Raw genomic sequence first — 22,848 nt, 5'->3', positions numbered from 1 at the left:
GTTCAATTCCCGACCATGGACTTATCTGTGAGGAGTTTGTATGTTCTCCCTGTGTTTGCGTGGGTTTCCTCCGGGTGCTCTGGTTTCCTCCCAAAATCCAAAGCATAGGTTATTTGGCTGCTAACAAATTGACCCTAGTCTGTGTGTGTGTGTGTGTGTGTGTGTTAGACTGTAAGGTCCAATGGGACAGGGACTGATGTGAGTGATTTCTCTGTACTGCGCTGCGGAATTAGTGACGCTATATAAATAAATGGTAGTAATAATAATAATAATCTAATGGACATATGGTAACAACTGAGACATTCTGTGACCTTATTTTCTTCTGGAAGTACTTGAACAACATATACTTTAAAGCAGAGCTGTCCAAACTCAGTCCTCAAGGGTTACCAACAGTTCACGTTTTCAGGATTTCCCTCTGTAGAAACAAGTGGGATACTTACTGACCCAGCCAAATAGATTAACTCACCTGTGCATGATTAAAGAAATCCTGAAAACATGACCTGTTGGTGGCCCTTGAGGACTGAGTTTGGACACCCCTGCTTTAAAGTATTAAATAAACATCTGTCACTATATTGATAGTTCCTGTTTGAAGCAAATGGAATCCTCCAGATGCTTTGCAGTCTTTATTGCGATTGGACAGGGGTTTCGGCCAAGTAAGATCACGTGATGCTCCCAACCAATCCTGGGGCAGCTCTTTGGCAAAGTCCACCACACTGTGGTTGAAAGCTCTGGCAAATCACAGGATAAATATTGCGATGAAAACACTTTAATGGACTTTAATGGACTTCCTACCTTTTATATACATTAAAAAAATATTCTGCCTCTGGACATCACAAGTGCCATTAATCAATTTCCTTAGCAACCCCACAAAACAGTAGAACAGTTTTGCAGTAATAGAACATATTTAAAGAACTCACATCGCACCCAAGTGACTTAAGAATTCTATTTAAGTTACCTTTCTGTTGGTCCCATTAAGGAAGATCTGCTCGATGTGGTCATAGTATGCGTCACACCAGTACAGCAAGTTGTTCTCGTAGTCCAGCGATAGACCGTTCGGCCAAAGCATCTTAGTGGTCACAAAGACCTGTCTATCAAAACCGTTCATCCAGGCTTTCTCTATACGCCCCACACTGTCATCCACCACATCTTCTACCCAGTCCGTCCAATACATCCAGCTGAAGGAAGAGAACATTAATTGTACAGCATTCTAATAACAAATGTCAATAAAATGCAGATGTTTATGTGCTAAGCATCCCTGGTACTGCCTGTTTTACAATCTGGATCCGAATAACATAGCTGGACTACAGAGCTAAGGCTTTTCGTTATCTAATTTTATAGCCACCAAAAAAAAAACACTCAACCACTTATAGATAGGAACAAATTACATTTCATTGCAGCTATCTGACTAACAATAAACAAAACATGATATAATACTATATTTTCAACAAGATCATTGTTCTGGATTTCAACTGGATCTAAGGGGTATGTTTACTTAACTGTGGGTTAGAAAAAGTGAAGATGTTGCCTATAACAACCAATCAGATTCTAACTGTCATTTTGTAGAATGTACTAAATAAATTATAAGTAGAATTTGATTGGTTGCTATAGGCAACATCTCCCCTTTTTCAAACGCGCAGTTTAGTAAATATACCCCTATGTCTTGCATGGCAGTGATCGTGATCATGTTGGAAGTCAGATTAAATTCATGTTTATAGTTAGTATAGGACTGGCCAGAAGAGGAAGACTTTGACATGAGATCATCAACTTAACATGTATTGCAATATGTGGAACGAACATTCCCTGTTTTTATTACAGAAAACAGCTTGAAGCAGCTAGAGTAACATTTATAATGTTTCTGGTGAGTGCAAAAGATCAATGCATTCTGCTTATATGGTGACACCACAAAAATATTCATTTGTTTTTATTTAATTAAATACTTATGGTGGAACAAAATACTGTATAGTATATATTGTTAAATATGGGTTTTGACAAAAATCTTTTCGCAGCTTCCTTCCCTCTTGAACTTGTGTCAGGTGGGTCCCTAAGTGTCAGATAATTACTGCTGCTTGGGGAGTACTTGCCTTTAAAAGCCGTGTGCAGGTTAGACTCAACCCCGTTAAAATGCATAGCAACGATCAAACTGAAATTTAGATTTAGTTCATTTCTATAGCTAGTGTAGGGCTGACCAGAAGGGGAATATTTTGGCACGAGTTGGTCAGCTGGATAAATATATATATGGTGGTAGAAGTGGGGGTGCATAGGTTGGAATACCATAGATTGTAAGCTTGCAAGCAGGGCCCTCTTACCTCTCTGTCTGTATGTATTACCCTGTATTGTTTTATTACTGTTTGTTCCCAAATGTAAGGCGCTATGGAATCTGCTGGCGCTATATAAATGATGATGATGATGGTATGCCATACCGACATGTCTCCTACCGCTTTTAACGCAAAACTATCAAATTCCATTTATTTATTATTTTCCATACCGCCACTTCTAAATTTCCCCATCAACCACAACATCTGTACACACACACAGTGTATCCTTTTTAGCTTGTTAGACAGAGCACAACTAAAATTCCGGCACTTTGTTATTTCACCCTTTAAAGTGAAAATCATCTCCCTAGCGTCATACGACAGACATGAGCTGTGTGCAATACTAAATCCTATCAACAGAGAGACCATTGTTCTGCTATGGAATACACTTGTACCAATAAATTAAATGCCCAAAGGTTAAAAATACAGTATTTTAACAATTAATAGGAACAGAATGAACTCTCGAGTTTCCTGTATTGTGCATATAATTAATGTTGTTTTTTTTAAAGGTGAATAACAACTCCACTAAATAAAACAGATTAATACGTTGTTTACATGCTGCATGTGAATAATTACTCATCTTTATGTTATTAATTGTTGAACACAGTTAGGTCGAAAAAACAACAATTTAATCAATCAGTAAAATGTGTATAGTAGTTCCCCATAGGTAATTATGTTTATTTAAAGTTTCATGCGCTCTTTCCCAGTGTAATACATGTATAATAAATACAGTATTAGCTAATGTATATTTTATGTAACGCGCATATTTATCATGTAATAAATTTACATAGGTAATGTGTATTTTTGCAAAACTGTTACAAATGGTCATTTAGCATGTAATTTGTTCTGAGTCTATTGTGGCTTGTAGTCATGATTAATTATGCCAGTGTAACTTAACAATACGCTATAATCAGTTTTTGCTTGCAGTTTGTACTTTCTATTGTACTCCAGTAATGATATTTATTTTTATTGTATTGCTACACATTGTGGCAATTTTAAGCAGATTTTTAAAATGTACGTGTCCAACCATGCATTTTATCTGGTTTAAATCATACTTTCCTTCTCTGCTGGAAAGTCTGGGAGGCTCCTGAATTTCGGGTAGTCCTCCGGGAGGAACAGGCACCCTCCCGGATCCCAGTGCAGGTGGAGCTTAATTACATAATTTGCATCACCATAGCCCCACCCCCTGCTGCGTTTACATAGCTCATCTGGGGGTGGGGCCACAGTGATGCGCTCGTGTCAGCATGTGTCCTCCAAACTTGTCACCTGACCTAACTAAAATTGGCCAAGTATGATACAAACTATACTATGCTAAGAACTGTAATACAAACAATTTGTGTGATGATTCTCTTCAATAAAGTAGAAAGGAGGGGCAGCTATGCTTAATTTATTATATAGATCTGACAAAAATGTTAAAAATGTCACAGTTTGGAAGCAAATTTACTAATTACAACACATTGGGAAAGCCACACACGGAGATCAGAGATGTTGGAGCTGCCTGACGGTGTTTGATTGAAAGTATTCAGCAGTCGTATCGGAGCGGAGAAACCACATTTCCTCTTTCCAAGTGAGATTATTGACATTAGATAAAGAGGGGGGTGATTTTTAGGGGGTGTTTCTTGATGTGTGGAAGGGCACGGGGCCATTTGCAGCCCACATTAAACACTGGGCATAGCGAATCTCAATTCTCTGATTTGAATTGACGAATAGGAGAAAACTGTCAATTTACTGGTATAACCCATGATTGGCAACATTTGGGTCCAAATACATGTGTAGCATTCGTGAAGAGGCTCTGAAAGCCTTAATGCTCATATTAAAAGTGATATTGATAGCTTTTTTATTCCAGGGGTAAATGTATCAAGCTGAGAGTTTTCCGGCGGGTTTGAAAAACCAATCAGATTCTACCTATCATTTATTTAGTACATTCTACAAAATGATATCTAGAATCTGATTGGTTGCTATAGACAACATCTCCACTTTTCAGACCCGCCGGAAAACTCTCTGCTTGATACATTTACCCCCAGTTCGGCAAATGGCAAAATCCTACATTTTCAGGAATATGGGCTGAAAAACGGGCATGCTTGATTGTGCTGCATTGTCAGACTCGCATCAGTTACAACATTTGAAAGTTTCATTCCATTATAACCAATACATATATTTTACGATGTATATTTTTGCTAAACACACGTGTTTATGTGACAAAGCATTCCTAATTGAAAACAACGGGAGTGCTGATTTATACCCTTTAACATGAAAGATGTAAAAGTTCTCCCCCCAATAAAAACATTTTATATGTTAAATACACTTTGGAGGTTAATACTAACATTGGCCAATGGTCCAAATCGACACTATGGCAACCAATCAGCAGTGAGCTTTTATCTGTCTAGTACAGATAGACAATGAAAGGCAATGACTGATTGGATGCTTTGGTAGAACTGCTGACTTGTCCCTTTGTGTAATGTTAGTATATATAAATAATATCCAGTTAGAGATTAGCAAGGCGGTAGACGAATTTAACACAAATCAAATTTCACGATTGAATGGGTCGGTTTACAGAGGTGTAACGTTCTATTTCTATTAATAAAACCTTCGAATCCCGGTTTTGCTTTGCAATTCAACTTTGTATTTGTCAATTTGCCTTTTTGCAGAAATTTCTAGCCTATGAATACAGCTGGGATGATGATGTTTAATTAATTGTTGCGGTGAGGTGAGGAGGGGTTGAAATGGGAATACCTTAGGCCAATTTTGGCCACAGAATCATGCTAGCATTTGTGGACAAGTGAAGAACAATAAGAATGTTTCACTAAACAGTTTTGAAAGTTTTTTCTCATCATTCAATATAGTAAATAATGTATAATACAATATACAGAACACACACGCTAAGTAGAGGCTTGAGGTAACCTATGAAATAAAATATTTAAACATCAACTGTGCATATACCATTAATACTATCAGTTATCTGTCAAAAGAGTTATATTGTAGCTTAAGGAATTTTAATATATTTCAAAATGCAGGAAAATAAGTAAAACTCAAATACACAGCATCACCTCTCTTCCACAAGTAGCCTGGTTATCAAAGAGACTGCCCAATGCTGCAGAGATACAGTAACGGCAACACAGCTCAGAGGAGAAAATTGGTTCAAAGTAGCTTTTGGAATAAAGACAGAAAAAAGAGTTCAAAGAACGGCATCATACTGGGACAAATTGTACGGTTGGTGGAGCATGATTGCCCCCTGCGTGACCCCTCCAAGCACAGTGGGGGCACAGATAATGCACCAGAGATCGCTAATTAAGGCATGGGTCGGCCTTAAAGGCACACTTCTTCACTACAGGTTTGTGGAGACAAATGGTGGGATAGGCGTACGGTGGCCCCTAGATGTATGGAGAAGCGCAACAATGACATTTCAGGGAGATTACGGAAATGATATACAGCGGTAGAGAAGGTGCGTTGTTATAGGTGTTCCTTGCAGCGCAGAGGGCAGCCATTTTCACCCTACAAAAAACACTTGAATTTTGTGTTGTCTCTGACATGGCAATAAACAGGTCTCATCCTGTACTTTTAACAGTGCATATTTTGCTCTTACAGCTGTATTTTGAGAAGCACACTTTTTGCATTGTGAAACAAAGCTTCGAACATGTCCCGGGCAGCACGGTGGCTCAGTGGTTAGCACTTCTGTCTCACAGCGCTGGGGTCATGAGTTCAATTCCCGACCATGGCCTTATCTGTGAGGAGTTTGTATGTTCTCCATGTATTTGCGTGGGCTTCCTCCGTGTGCTCCACTTTCCTCCCACACTCCAAAACTATACTGGTTGGTTATTTGGCTGCTATCAAAAATTGCCCGTAGTGTCTCTCTCTCTGCCTGTGTGTGTGTTATTTAGACTGTAAGCTCCAATGGGACAGGGACTGATGTGAGTGAGTTCTCTGTACAGCACTGCGAAATCGTGGCGCTATATAAAAAAATGGTGATGATGATGATGTCCCGTCACTCTCACAAGCCATAACTGAGGATAGATTGAGCAGTACTTTAGCAGAAGAATGTAAAATATTAATTTGATGAAACAGGTATCTCTAACGTGGGAAGAAGTGTGACCTCTCATGACATTTTTCTGCTGTCTAGAATCCTTGGTGTAATCCCAATTTGCAGAGGTCAGGCATGCATCCTGAAGTGCCCTGGGAGGAATGTCCAGCACCCACAGCGGAATTGGCTCCCAGCGAAAGCGTCCACGGCAGATGTACTGACAGCATCGGATGACCACGAGGACAGTGATGACAAATTTAAGGAAATTTAAAAGTCAAAAAGTTTGCTTTTGTACTCAGAAAAATTTGGAAATTTTGGGAAAAATTTAAATATATGCAATTCTTATTTTTCTTTACACATCTAAATTCATATCCCTACTTTAAGAACATGAAATGCATTATGTATAAATTGGTTTATTCATAAGATTATCCTATTACAAGTGCAGATTATTCAGGCAATCATTACACATTTACTGACTTTTACTTTAAACGTTTTTCAAATTGAGTTACAAATGTTTCAAGAAAACATTATCAACATTGTAAAACACAGTCATTATATAAATAATACAAACGCGTGATAGATGTAGACTCACAGGGACTGAGTTATCTGAATCTGGACTGTACAAAGACCTCACCACAATCTGGCAGGAGGGATGTGCTTGGCAGGGTCCAGCCCCCAGAAGATTTTCTGCATTCTGCAATCTTTGCCAGTACCAATTAACCTACTAGTATGTTTGAGCATCATTACTGATTTGTATTAATTTCTTCCTGCTTTGTCTCACTGACTGCAGCTACAATATAAGTATCTTTTATACGTTTGATCATTTCTTTTGCTCTTCTATAAATCTTATGCATAATGTCCAACTCCATGAAGCCATTACAAGCTGATATAGCTCATGAGATTGTTACACTCAGGAGTGTTTACTCAGTCTAGATTGACACAGACCTAACAAGGCGCGGAGTCTAACAGCCCCTGGTCTTCTCCAATATCCACCGCAAGGCGGGATGGGTTTAGCTGCTAGGAGACTGCAGGTCGCGGCCTTGGATCGGCCTCAAGACGTGAGAGAGAGATGGGAGAAATAGCAGCAGAGCAATAATCAATGGCAGCACCTTAGTAGATGCTGGAGTGGATTAGATGATTGGTACAGTTGACAATCTTGCCGGGGGGAGATGCGGGAAGGATAGTCGGTGAATAAGTCGGGTCCGGTGCACAATTCAGATGCCAGATTTAACAAAGGGATGAGGCAAGAGGAAGGTCAGTTGGCAAGCGCGGCTGCCTGAACAGGACACAGGACTGGGGAAAGGTAAGTTTCCTTACAGAGATGGACATGAATATAAGATATGCTGATGTTAATCCATTACGATATCCCTTGTCGCTTTTATATTACTGACAATGTCATTTACGAAAATAACAAGAAAATACTTTTCTGAATCTCCTTTAGGACATCAGATACACTGATCAGCTACAACATTGAAATCACTGACAAGTGAAGAGAGTAACATTGATTATACCATTACAATGGCACCTGTCATGGGGTGGGATATATTAGGCAGCAAGTGAAGAGTTAGTTCATCAAGCTGATGTGTTGGAAGCAGGAAAAATGGGCAAGTGTAAGGATCTGAGTGACTTTGAAAAGGGCCAAATTGTGATGGCTGGATGGCTGGGTCAGTGTATCACCAAAACGGCAGGTCTTGTGGAGTGTTCCCCGTATGCATTAGTTAGTACCTACCAAAAGTGGTCCAAGGAAGGACAACCGGTGAACCAGCAACAGGGTCATGAATGCTCAAAGCTTATTGAAGCGAGTGGGAAGTGAAGGTACGGTCGAATCCCACAGAAGAGCTACTGTAGCACAAATTGCTGAAAAAGTTAATGCTGTCTATGGTAGAAAGGTGTCAGAACACACTGTGCATTGCAGCTTGCTGTGTATGGGGCTGCGTAGCCACAGACCAGTCAGAGTGCACATGCTGACCCTATTCACCGCTGAAAGTGCCTACAACGGGTGCGTGAGCACCAGAACTGGACCATGGAGCAATGGAAGAAGGTGGTCCGGTCTAAAGAATCACATTTTCTTTTACATCATATGGAAGGACGGGTACATGTGGGAAAGAGATGGCACCAGGATGGGAAGAAGGCAAGCCGGCGGAGCAATGTTCTGCTGGGAAATCTTGGGTCCTGGTATTCATGCGGATGTTACTTGACACGTACCACCTTCCTAAACATTGCTGCATACAAAGTACATGCCTTCATGGCAACGGTATTCCCTGGAGGCCCCACCTTGCAACTTACAGGACTTAAAGGATCTGCTGCTAACGTCTTGGTGCCAGATACCGCAGGACATCTTCAGAGGTCTTGTGGACAGGGCCGCTTCCAGGAATCATGGGGCCCAGTACGGCCCCCCCCCCCATGAGCAAAATAAAGAAAAACATATGAGCATTCCTATGTGCTCGGCGGGTCGGCTACATACCAGGCTGTGTGCACAGATAAATGAGTAGAACGCTTTCTCCTTCGTTTAGAACTTCGCAGTAACCAGGGTAAATGAACAAGCTGGGTGATTTTACCAGCGTCCCCCTGGTTGCCGAGCAACGGTTATTTCTGGGGCGGAGCCGCAATTAGGCGTATTTAGGAATGGAAATACAACAGAGAGGTTATAAGTGGCAGCCACCTTCACCAATAGAAGCGCGGCATATTCTGCAGGACCGTCACGGAGGCGGAGCTCCTAGTACGCACGCAGTGTAGTCCTGAGCTGCCACCAAGTCTGGTGAATCAAATTAAGCTAATTTGAAAGGACGTTGACGGTTTTTTATTGTGCGTTTCACTAGCACCTTGTTGTATTCAGTCTTCATCTCCTGCTGGTCGGGGATGGGATAAAACCTATGGACGACTTGTACATGTTGCGTTGTTGTACCGGGCCCCCTGGTGAGCCCGGGCCCGGTACAACAGTACATCCCGTACCCCCCTGATGGCGGCCCTGCTTGTGGACTCCATGCCTCGATGGGTAAGAGCTTTTTTGGTGACACAAGAGGAACCTACACAATATTAGGCAGGTGGTTTTAATGTTGTGGATGTATTTTACTACTGAAACAGTCTGCATTATATCTCTTCTCTTCAGTTTCATGGCTTCTGTAAAATACAGGTGTATTTCTGTGCGTCTATAAAGACAAGTTGGACTGCGCTATGAGCTGGTTTACGATAAAAGGGAAATAAAAAAAAACAATTGTCGCTCGGCCTTAATATATATATATATATATATATATATATATATATATATATATATAATATGTTTGTGTGTGGGAGATGTCGTTATCACAAAATGTATCATTTAAAATATCTTTACATATTGGATCAGTTGTTATTTAAGCTTTATGAGCCATTTGAACGAACGCTGTGTCTGCATCTCATATACAAATTGACATATTTTTCCCCACAGCTTGAAGACAGATAAGACACGTCTTGCCATTTGTGAATGCATACTTCCAGCAATCTCCTGACCTAAACAGTTGATGTTGACATTATTATATACGACAAGTGATTTAGGAATAAAGTTGGCTTCAATGAACCACTGGCGCTCTGCACTCAACAGGCAAACTACCAACAGAAAGATTTATAGATGATAAATAAGCATTTTCCCATCAGGAATAAAATACTCAACAATGTTGCTGACACCTTTAAGAGCAATATCGCTCTAACATTCTGACCTAATTTCCATCCATATAATCAATTCACCAGATAATATGTACTATGGGGGACATGACTGATTAAACTGCAAACTGCAGACAGATGTCTTAGACGTGGTTATATGATCGATAACTGTTATTGCAGTTCAATGTAAATAATGTATGGATAATGACTATCAATGCTATCCAAGCACAATTAGCCTTTTATTGCCTTTCATTCTGATTTGTTGATTATGCTACAAGGCAAGTGTGATGCACTTTTGCAAACAGGTGACAAGATAGAAAGCAATTTAAATGTCTTCGCCTCTAAGCCATGCAATAAATCTGAACAGGACTACATTACGTTAAAGAGTGCCAGCCATCACTCTGATCTGAACATCACTTGTCTAATAGTCAAACCGGCAACCTTTTAGGTCTGGGTCAATATTCTTCCCTCCAAGTTAACCAACACAATAAATCAATAGAAACGCTAAACATTTTTATGACTTGTTAAAGGACAATTAGGTTTCCTTTCTCGCCCGGGTCATTATAAATGTTTCGCAACAATTTTGCCAGCAGCGGAATGACATTTAACACGTTAAAGGACATTGCAGCCCTTTAAAACAACCAGCTTCTTGCTGTGTTGTCTATTCTGTGTGAATTTTAGAGAAAATATTTTTCTTGGGTTTTTTTTTTGGGCAAACAAAGACCAGATGAGTTTATTTACAAAAACGAAAACAAGTTCAGATTAAATAAATGTTAAGCAAACTGCATCTCATCAAAACAAGGTGTTCCTGACAGTAATGTGCTTTAGATTCCTTCACACAGAGCAATAATCTCATCATTCTACTGACACATTGACGGTTTGATACGGTGTATCCAGCAACAGACAGCAAAAGATTTATAGGACTGAAACTCTGATAAGGAGTTTAGTGTTTTCTGCAAAGATCTGGATAGAATTGCAAGCATTAGCTCTAATTAAATACAACTTAAAGAGCAATAAAAGTCCATTTTATATTATTATATAAGTCAAAGACTGCATATCACCAAGACAAATAATAAACATAAAATAACTGGAGTGATTATATTTCCGTAAATATTACCATCATGCTCTATATCACTATTTTTTTTAACAGGTTGTCATGTTGGGAGGGAGGAGCTTCTTTGACTATACATGTAGTGACTGACAGATAGACAGACTTGCTTTGCAGAAATGCACAGTGTGGATTGGTAGATTCAAACACAAGGGAGGGGCCAGTCTCAGCTTTTTTGTCCTGTACAGATTCCACTACCACAGTGTTAGATATATGTGGGAGGAGCCTCATCTGTCTGTAATGAAGTGGAGAGATAATGTTTTATAGAAGAACTGCTGATGAATGTCAGTGTAACACTGTTTAATGTATTTTACCTTCATGGTTCATATGGGAACATTTACATTTTTAGGGAAATTGTTATCCTTTAAGTAGTAAAACAATATACACACTGGGCCTGAGTCATTAAGGAAAGTAGAGCAAAAAAAAAAAAGGAGTAGCTTTGCACCTGGGCAAAACCATGTTGCATTGGAGGGGGAGGTAAATTTAAAATGTGGGGACAGATTTATAGTTGGGGTAGGGCATGTCCTTGATCAACTTTAAATGTCAGTGTTAAAATAAGCTATCAAGTATCTGTGTGCTACATGAAAAAACAGACAGTATTTAACTTATGTGCAAAACAATAAATTAATATGCACCCCTTGCATTGTAACATGGTTTTGTCCAGGAGAAATCTTCATTTTTTTTTTGCCTTAATTTCCTTAATGAATATGGCCCATTACGTTTATATTTTTTTGGTTCCTTTTCAGTTTTTTCTTTCTGACCCCCCCCATTGCTTTAACCCACTTAGATTAAAATTAATAGGACAGTAAAAATAGGATGGATTGCTATAGAAAAAAATTATTAAGCAAAAATAAAGTCTCAAATAATGACATGATTATGCCATAGATCATTAATTATTATATTTTCTAGATTTGTTTTCTATATGGTTATTTGTATAGTTACATTATGAGACAGTTACATTATGGGCTGGACCACCGTTTATAAGACTGCATCCTACCAATTCACTAGGAACCGGTGACATTTCTGAGGCATGAGGCACAAATGGCTTAATGCCTCAGTTATGTCACTATTCCTCAGTGAATTGATAGGCTGAATAGTGGTTCAGCCCACTAAATGGCTTCCTCCACTGTCTATAGCAAAAAGTAAATTTTAAGAGGTGCAAATAAAATAAACTTGTGAAAAATGCTGTTTTCTAATATCCCTGTTATTTCATTTTTTCATGTCCTCGGTGAGGAAGGTAGCAATAAAATAACAAAATTCCTGTGGATGGAAGATAGATACTTGTTACTTTACTAAGCCATATAAAAGATAATAACAATGCAACTCTCAGACCCTGGAGCATCCTCGTCTAATCCTCATCTAAATTAGTAAGAAGAGTTTTTTTTCTGTTAGCATGATCCTGTAATAGTAGAGCAGCAATGACAATCATTGACATGACACTAGGACAGGCTTGTTGGGTCTTATAATTCAACAAAATGTGTGTAGACCGGGATAACCGAGCTATAATCTAGACCAGCGGTTCCCAAAATGTGTGCGCCGTGGCTCCCACTGGTGCCGTGGCGCTGTCACAGGGGTGCCGCGGCCAGCAAGAGAAAAAACAAATCATCACCCCCGACATTCACTGACAATCGGCGGGAGAGAGGAGGATGCTGGGTCCTGGGCGCCTCCGAATTGGTAAGTTTTTTTAGTTTGTTTTTTCTCTTGCTGGCCCCAGCAGAGGGGGCAGAGTGAGAGGATGCAGAGGGGGCAGAGTGACTGGATACAGAGGGGGCGGAATGAAAGAATGCAGAGGGTGCAGAATGACTGGATGCAAAGGGGGCAGATTGAGAGGATGCAGAGGGGGCAGAGTGACTGGATACAGAGGGGGCAGAGTGACTAGATGCAGAGGGGGCAGAGTGACTAGATGCAGAGGGGGCAAAGTGACTGGATGCAGAGGGGACAGAGTGACTGGATGCAGAGGGGACAGAATGAGATGATACAGAGGGGGCAGCGTGACTGGATGCAGAGGGGGCAGAGTGACTGAATGCAGAGGCGGCAGAATGACTGGATTCAGAGGGGGCAGAATGAGAGGATACAGAGGGGACAGAGTGACTGGATGCAGAGGGGGCAGAATGAGATGATACAGAGGGGGCAGCGTGACTGGATGCAGAGGGGGCAGTGTGACTGGATGCAGAGGGGGCAGAGTGACTGGATGCAGAGGGGACAGAGTGACTGGATGCAGAAGGGGCAGACTGAGACGATACAGAGTGGGCAGAGTGAGTGGATGCAGAGGGGGCAGAGTGAGTGGATGCAGAGGGGGCAGAGTGAGTGGATGCAGGGGTACAGAGTGTGTGGAGATGAAGGAGAGCACAGAATGCGTGGAGATGAAAGAGGGCACATAGAGTAGATGAAGGAGGGCACAGAGTGAGTTAGCTATAAATTATTCTTTGACAGAAATATAATTGAAAAAAATATATAAAAATATTCTTTTCCCTTGGATTTTTGTGTGTTTGCATACAACTAAATAAGTATTTCTGTCCTGACCTAAACACTTATTACATTTTTTGGACCCAACTACTTATAAAACGGGACTGCTTGGTAATTATTTTTGAGGGGTGCCATGAAAAAATGATGGAGACTCTAAGGGTGCCACGAACTGCAAAAGTTTGGGAACCACTCACTGATCTAGACTAATGCTGGCCCTACTCAGAGACCAGATCAAGCAATCTGGTCAGCCAATGAACACATCAGCACATGTGTGAGGTCATCAACCAACCCCTCTGGTCAGCCAATGAACACATCAGCACGCGTGTGAGGTCATCAACCAACCGCTCTGCCCTCTACTGTCTAACAAACAGATCTGTGGAACTTGGCCATCTGGATGTTGTGATCAGTTCTGCCCCTGTTACCATCACAGCTTCATGCAGTCTGATCACATAGATAATTGAACAGTTCTAACCGATACACAGAATGCCATTGCCCTTAGGTACTGATTAGTTACCTAGGGAGCTATAATACAATGTTTTGATCAGTTTGGTCACAAATTAGTGGAGAACTGCAATGATCAGACCTCCAAGCCAAACAACAATGCAGAACATCAGATATCTATGACTTATAAGTATTTAAGTAATAAAATGGAATACACTATGTCACTGATATAAATGATTAGGTTGTAACCAGCAGTCTGACCTCTGCGCTCTCCTAAAGCTCTCTCACACTTATTATAAGCTGACATGTAGATTTACTATTTTTTTTTAATTATTGATAAAGCATGTATTGACATGCAGCAAACTAGACATACATATCCGTTACATCTGAGATTATGTTCTAGAATCCTAGCACTTGCTGTAACATTGCAACACTGATAAATTGTTCCGGAGGCTAAATAACCCTGGGGACATTCCCTGAGGCTCCCATAGTTTACAGAAATGAAAAGGCTGACATGTAACCCAGTCCTCTCTGCTAAAACACCTTGACGGTCATGTAATCTTCATTAGTACAGATCTTACACCAGGAAGAAAGCAGCTGCAACAAAATTAACAGTCAGTGAACTTTAAATGTAGTTTAAGGTTCAATTAATAATCTGGTGCTACTATCAGCCAATCAGATATTAGCACTGATCAATCTAGCACAAGTCAAATTAATGAAAGCTGATATCTGATTGGTCGCCATAGGCTATTGCGTATCTGTGAAAATTGCACCAACTTATTTGATAAGACTTTACATAGATTTTAAGTGCTCTCGGCAGCTTAATTTGTGTCAACGGGGTGTGAAGTATGTACCAGTTGATACAACAAACCATTCAGTAAGAATTACATTGTGTCAAATAGATTTGTCGTATCTATGGGAAGCAAAATCCTGTGAGTGATGTAATCCTTCAGGCATTTTATTTTCTTGCTATCACTAATGTATTTTGCTTAAAGTCTGAACGTAACTGTTATCAGCGCTGTGGATCTCTTATATTTTTGCCATCAAGTATGTGAGTAAGATCAGGGATGTAAGTGTGGGACCAATAAAATCAACAACTGGAAACATATACAGAGAAATAAGATGAAGAAAACCCTCATTCCAGGAACCATGTAGTTGAAAAAGTTACATTGTATCTAGTTCATTTAGTTGACAAACATAAGAGGGATGACATGAGTTTCAGGCAATACCTGCACTTAAGCATGGCTATATATATATATATATATATATATATATATATATATAGATATAGATATAGATATAGATATATATATATATATATATATATATATTTATATATATATATATATATATAGATATAGATATATACATATATATATATACAAGTTAACCCGTGCATGATACTCATGCATTCTAGTCAAATCAAGCTACTTAAGGTGTTAAAAAGGTTCTTGTCATGCATTTGGGCCATAGCCCAGGCCTCAACCACCAACCACTCCCCACTGTCACCCCCGGCAACCACCAACCACTCCCCACTGTCACCCCTGGCAACCACCAACCCCTCCCAACTGTCACTTCTCCTTTAAGAAATATATATATATATATATATATATATTTTAAATCTTTATAAACACTTTTTACAATTAACAAATTAAAAACATCTTAGTATACCAAATTTCAGCCCTTTCTGATTTTTTTTTTCCACACACACTAAGAATTTAGTAGGTCAGTGTATAACTCCGCCCAGCAGGTGGCGCTGCAGCTTGGTTTTATATTTTCCACACACACACAGACAGACTAACACACGCCACTAGACATTTATATTATAGATATGTGTGTGTGTGTGTGTGTGTGTGTGTGTGTGTGTGTGTGTGTGTGTGTGTGTGTGTGTCTTGGTATCACTGCGCTTATTGATATACCTAAATACATATATCTATCTATATATATATATATATATATATATATATATATATATACATTAAATCTGTCCATTATGTTACCTATTCCTTCCCTGGTTGCTGGTTGCTGTTGCCTATTAAAATTAGGAAAGGAGGGCGGAGCTTGTCTACATTGCGTGAATGTGACAGCATCCGATTGGTAGATTCACACCTAGGGGAATAATTGACAACATTTTTTAAAATGCTGATTGTTACTGGAAAAGGGAGTATTTACTCTAAAACATTTAATTTTGTTACTAGGCTGCAATTAATATCCTGGTAGAATTTTAGAATGTAAAATGCTCCATATATGAAAAACATTTTTTTTTTTTCTTTAGCTTTGTTAAAATTATAAATTCTACCCAACCAACACAGTCATTTCAATTTATATAGACATTTTAAGGTGGACCGTCACAATTAAAAAAAAAAAATTCCTTGAGAAGTTAATGTAAAATACATGTTTGCAGAGAACTAACCGCACCAGGAAATAAAAGGATAAATCGATCAAACTTAATTTTTTTTCAGAAACCTAAGCCATCCATTTTGAAATTAAATTGATCTGTCGACCCCTAATTCCTATGCAAATATGACAGATGTATTCCTTAGAGATCTGTCACTTTTAATGTAGGATACCAGAAACATTCACTGTCCAAGAAGCGAGTTTTTAAATTAGGCGGAGGATGCGAGTGACAGGTAATGTGATTGCTACAACTTTAGCATGTGACATAAATTATAAAACCAAGGTACTAAGTATTAACATTTTATTTTCTGAATAACGATCACCCTATAAGGTGCTCTAATCAATCAATCAATCAATATAAATCACATTACTGGCTCTTGGAATGAGAACACACGATAGAATGTTTATAAGTTCGTACCCATTAATAGGATCCACAACAATCCCTCGGGGATGCGACATCTCTCCCTCTAACAAAGTTTTCCTGCTCTGTGAAGCCTTCTCCAATCGGGCCACGTTAATGGTTTTCCTATGTCCGTCATTCGTCCAGTATAGATTATTCCCAATCCAATCAACAGCTATTCCTTCCACATTGTCAAGATCTGATCAAAGAGAATAGAATCTGGTTTAAAATAATGGGAAATAAATGATTTTGCTCTGTAAAAAATATATTTCCATCAAGTCTTCACACCAATTCACAATCCAATATCGTTTGTGCAATTGCTTCCAGAACAATTATGAATTAATTACTGTTACGCAGGATAATAGGTGCTGCTTGCAAGAGTTTACACTCTAAAGAGGTGGTATTGGGCAGCACGGTGGCTCAGTCGTTAGCACTTTTGCCTCACAGCACTGGGGTTATGAGTTTGATTCCTGACCATGGTCTTATCTGTGTGGAGTTTGTATGTTCTCCCCGTGTTTGCGTGGGTTTCCTCCGGGTGCTCTGGTTTCTTCCCACACTCCAAAAACATACTGGTAGGCTAATTGGCTGCTATCAATTGACCTTAATATCTCTCTCTGTCTGTCTCTCTCTGCACTCACTCACATCAGAGACTGATGTGAGTGAGTGCTCTGTACAGTGCTGCGGAATTAGTGGCGCTATAGACTAAATATGTGATGTACAAAGAGGGTTAATTCACCTTAATAAGGGAAGCATGGTGGTTAGCATTGCTGCCTCACAGTGCTGGGGTCATGGGTTCTATTCTATCTATGTGTATGTTCTCCCCGGGTGCTTCAGTTTTTCTTAAAAAACATACCGGTAGGTTAACTGGCTTGTGACAAAAACAGACCCTAGTGGCGTTGGGGAATTTAGAATGTAAGCTCAAATGAGACAGGGACTGATGTGAGTGATTATATATTCTCTGTATAGCGCTGTGTAATATGATTGGCGTTATGTAAATAAAACAATATTAATAATTTGACAACAGTCACAGAAGAGGTTTGCTTTTAAGAAATGCTTAAAACTTTCAATAGAAGGGTTTAATCTCATTGGGTGAGGTAGGAGGTTCTAGGCTTTAGATGCAGCATGGGAAAAGTCTCCTAGGAAAGCAAGGTAGGTGGGTGGGAATAAGGGAGTCATTGGTAGGTTACAGAGCATGTAGGGGGAGATACATTGGGGCAATCGCTCAAAAATATACTTTTTGGCCGGAGATACCCTTTAATCCCAATACATTTTCCAATCTAGTTTTGGTGTTAAAAATAACATTATAATAATTTACAGTATGAGCAGCAAAACTTCAGAAATCAATTTATCCTGTATTTTACAGCTCTGGTGTGAGCAAAGGAAACAGTGATGTCATTGGTGATGTCATCAGTCCTGTGCACCATTCATAAAAAAAACCCTGTTCTCCATTGTCTGTATAGTATGACCTAATGCACTTATGCAGATCTCCTCGTATTTCACCTTGTGCAAGTTTTTCACTATATCTTTTTAACATACACTAATCATTTACTCATAACTACCTAGAATAAATATAACATTATGCATAAAATAATTTGTATCATAGGTCTGCAATTGAGAGTCCAGAACGGTCATTTATCTGATATAATGGGAATACAATTAGCATTGCAAGTGAGTAATTCATATTATTGTTACTTTTCTTTTCTCTAATCAGCTTAGAAACATTTAGTTTCTGTTTTTTTTATTCTTTTTTGTTCGTTTTGTTTCAAAATTACAACTTTTGATCTATACAAGTAAAGTGATTATTTCATCATAAACACATATGACAAATATTGTTATAATAACAGACTACCTATGTTGCTTTTGAACAAGGTAATCTTTCCATATTTGAAAATCCTTAAAGCAAGATAAGAAGGTCTACAACTAAAAAGATCGTCTTCTCAGTGACTATTGATACACAGATTACAGAAATTTGATTCAGGGAGCTTTTGCGAGACTGCTTGAATAAGTCACACAATTTTCTCTGTACCCTTTTAGACTATAATCTATATGTATATTTTATCTGCTATACAGACCGATCAAGTGCTTTATTTAGTAATCGGATTATAATTAATAACATTATTTCAATTTGGGGAAGTCCAAGACAGCTAGGAACGATACATTGTATCAATTGCATACTAGGTTTGCATTTGATTGATGTCTATTTACATGATTTACACTATTTGCATAATGTTAGAAAATTGAATACAAATACATTTCTCTCACTGCTATATATGTAAGGAGATATTGTACGCCCTTGTATATACCTATTATACGCATAGAACAAAATAACAAAACCATCATTACAACAGAGCGCACTATTTCTACCAGCGTAAAAACAGCAAAGTAAGTATATTATTTAGCAGTCACTTTAGAACAGGATCCATGCATCTCAGTAATATAGATATGTCAGACTTTATCAAACTAGATCAACTCTTCTGAATCTGTGACAATTCTTGTAGCCGCTGGCCCAGATTAATAATTCAATACACCATAATTTCATATGCCATTTGTCTGATGGCCCCCTAAGCAGTACTACCCTGTTTATGTGACTCTCTAATAGATACATTGTATCACTGTATCATCCAACCATTGGTCTTTTTCAAGTGTATTAAAATGCTGCTGTAGGATCCGTCACTCCACCTCTCCTATTTATCTGTTACTGACTTGTAGAAATCACTTTTGCTGTCTCTCAAACTTTACATCCAGAAACGAAAATGCTTCAAAAAGTCATTTAATCATCTTCAACATATCTTGCCACTACTAAAACCTCAGTGCTAATTTTCCGCTAATTACCTTTATAGTGTGTGCAACACTCCTCTTGTGCCAATTCCTAATTGTGCAAATCAAGCTTTGGGGTAGGTGCAACAGACCATTTGCAGAGGTGCAAGATTCGATTTTGCTTCCGAATTCTGCACTGTGTCTGTATAGCCGCTGATACATACACTAAAATATAAATTTTCTTTTTAATTTATCCTCATTAAATTACGCAGTAGTACGCAAGCTTTGTTAGTGTGCTATAGTTTATTTAAAAGAGATCCTCTGAAAAAAATTGTCCCTCCCTTCAAGCGGTAGAACTATGCAGGAGGAGGACCATTAAGATTTATGAGATTCATTCCCCCCTTCTCTGGAACGACCTCCCTCGTTCCATCCGTCTCTCTCCTACTCTGTGCTCCTTCAAATGTGCACTCAAAACTCACCTCCTCCCTTCTCTCCTCTTGCTTCAACTGGCTCCTCTTGTGCCTGGTCTGTTTACCCTCCCTTAGGATGTAAGCTCGTATGAGCAGGGCCCCCTCCCCTCCTGTCTCCATACCTGTTCTTCCGCTCTATTTTTACTGCATATGACTGGCCGGAGTTTCTGAAGTATTGGTACTTTTTGTTCATTGTTCTGTATGGTTTCACCCTGTATAGTCTACTGTTAGTACTGTGTGCGGCGCTGCGGATACCTTGTGGCACCTAACAAGTAAATGATAATAATAATAATAATAATAATAATGCCATATTCATTCTTAGTACTGCAAAGGCTGTGGCTCATTAAGTCAACTTCCCTCTTTCATCCCAGATATTGTTGTTCAATTTGAACTTCTTCAGGCTGTGAACCCGAAAAATCATGGGAACCAAATAGCCAACAGAGGATTCTATAGTGTATTTAAGCAGTAAAACGGTGTAGTTCCTATGACAGGGAACTTTGGCATTCATGAGATATTCATTCTCAGTTGTGCAAAGGCTGCGGCGGCCCATTAAGTTATCATCCAGCTTCCATCCTAAAACAGAGATAGTGTTGTAAGCCCTAAAAATCATGGGAGCCAAGTAGCCAGCAGAGGTTTCAACCCATAGGAAATGTGACATTTCTGATATAATGCCAATTAATTTAAACATTATGTAGTTCTGAATACACCTTCTGGAGTCACAGAAAAATAGTTGCCGAATCTTGCCCTCGTTACCTACCATCTTTGAGAATAGTTTCTCTGCCTGTTCCGTCAACCTTTTGCCGACCTATGAGGAAGCTGGTGGTATCGGCAAAGTAAATATAATTGGATTCCGCATGATAATCTAGAGCACGTGGGTTGACGAGATTCTCTATAGGACGCATATATTCATCTGAAACTTTGATATTCAGATCCATTCCCCTAATTATTCCAGGGCGTCCTTTTCCATAAAAGAGGAACAATTCATTCTTGGGTTCTGAAAAGGAAATGCTACAAGTTAGTTTGATCTACCCCAAACAAAACGTCCATAGAAGAAAAGTGTCAATTCAATGTAACCAGAGAGTTTCTATTACTTTTACGATACTAGATGTCTTTAAGTGGAACAAAGCCAAACAAAAACAAATAAATTGTCATAATAAATTTTACCCCTTTAAAATGTCCTCTCGCTAAAAAACATGACTGATCATATATGATAACTTTGTGTCAAGTGTAAAATTGATAATACTGTGTTGCAGGCGTTTAATTTAACAACTCATTAGATTTTGATTTTGATGTCATTTTTGATTAAATGCAGCATTCATTAAGCGTCTGGATGTGATGTAGGAAACAAACAGAAACATTCTGTGCTAGAAAAATGATATGGAAAGGATGTCTACAAAGCTTTTAAATCAGCATTGGATAATTTACAAGGTTTTTCCATTTTATATTAAAATACAGCCAACATCCTTCACAGAAACCTGCTGGTTTAAATAGTTAATTTTATAGAGGAGAGAGCTCAGTATTTGTTATTCTTTATACATACATGAATTTGGCATATATAAATATATAAATTGTTCCCTAGTATGGTCTACAAACTAAACTGCCCGGTGGCTCAGTGGTTAGCACTTTCGCCTCACAGCACTGTGGTCATGAGTTCGATTACCGACCATGGCCTTATCTGTGTGGAGTTTGTATGTTCTCCCCGTATTTGCGTGGATTTCCTCCGGGTGCTCCGGTTTCCTCCCACACTCCAAAAACATATACTGGTAGGTTAATTGGCTGCTATCAAAATTGACCCTAGTCTATCTTCCTCTTTGTCTGTCTGTGTGAGTGTGTGTCTATATTAGAGAATTTAGACTGTAAGCTCCAATGGGGCAGGGACTGATGTGAATGAGTTCTCTGTACAGCGCTGCGGAATTAGTGGCGCTATATAAATAAATGATGATGATGATATAAAGTTTGAACGGAAGGACTCTGCACTGCCACCTGTAGGACATAAGTAGCATAACATTTTTGTATAATATATTTTTTGACACTAGTTCTTGACTTTAGATAGAGCATGGCTCTGGGCTCACAGCGGCAGAACAACCATAGACCTGAGTTCTCCTCTAGATTCTCTGCTGTATGTGATTTAGTGTATTCATGCATCGGTTGCCCTTAGAATACACAGATATTGCAGTCAGTGATGGGTGCACTTTAAATATACACTACAAGGCTAAAAGTATGTGGACACCATTTCTGATTAGCCATGCAATCTCATAGTCAAATATTAGCAGCAAAAAGGGCTCAGTGACTTTCAATATGTCACTGCCATAGGATGCCATCTTTCCAACAAGTCAGTATGTCAAATCTCTGCCCTGCTAGAGCTGCAGTAGCTACCCCAGTCAACTGTAATTGCTGTTATTGTGAAATGGAAACTTGTAGGAGCAACAATAGCTCCTGCGTGAAGCTGTAGGCCTCACAAGGTCACTTAACGGGGCCGTTGAGTACTGAAGCTTGTACCACATCAAAAACATCAGTCCTTAGTTGCAGTGTTCATTACCGAGTTCCAAACTGCCTCTAGAAGCAATGTCAGCACAAGAACTATTCTTCAGGAAGGTCATAGATTGGATCTCCATAGCCGAACAGACGCACACAACCGCAGATCACCATGTGCATTGCCAAATGTCGACCGGAGTGGTGTAAAGTATAACGGCATTGGACTCTGGGACAGTGGGGTAACAAATGATGCATTGCTTTCTAGTATACTGAGGGACGAATCTGGGTTTGGTAAAAGCCAGGATCACGGTTCCTGCCTGAATGCGCACTGCCAGCTGTAAAGTTTGGTGAAGTAGTGATGGTCT

General features: G+C 39.3%; 1 protein-coding gene across 1 annotated transcript in view; it reads right to left on the bottom strand.

Annotated features, from left to right (window-relative positions):
- LRP1B (LDL receptor related protein 1B) overlaps positions 1 to 22,848 on the bottom strand; it is a 728,477-nt gene that overhangs the window by 488,481 nt on the left and 217,148 nt on the right. Inside the window, exons 10-12 of the mRNA XM_075181401.1 lie at positions 20,766 to 21,002; positions 16,800 to 16,980; positions 956 to 1,175 (exon numbers count right to left, since the gene is read on the bottom strand). Coding sequence (XP_075037502.1) covers positions 956 to 1,175; positions 16,800 to 16,980; positions 20,766 to 21,002 — 638 coding nt within the window. The remainder of the gene's footprint in view (positions 1 to 955; positions 1,176 to 16,799; positions 16,981 to 20,765; positions 21,003 to 22,848) is intronic.

This window comes from Mixophyes fleayi, chromosome 7 (assembly GCF_038048845.1).
Source record: "Mixophyes fleayi isolate aMixFle1 chromosome 7, aMixFle1.hap1, whole genome shotgun sequence".
Lineage (NCBI taxonomy): Eukaryota > Metazoa > Chordata > Amphibia > Anura > Limnodynastidae > Mixophyes > Mixophyes fleayi.
The sequence above is the reverse complement of the archived record's forward strand: the minus strand, read 5'-3'. Positions and strand labels throughout refer to the sequence as shown.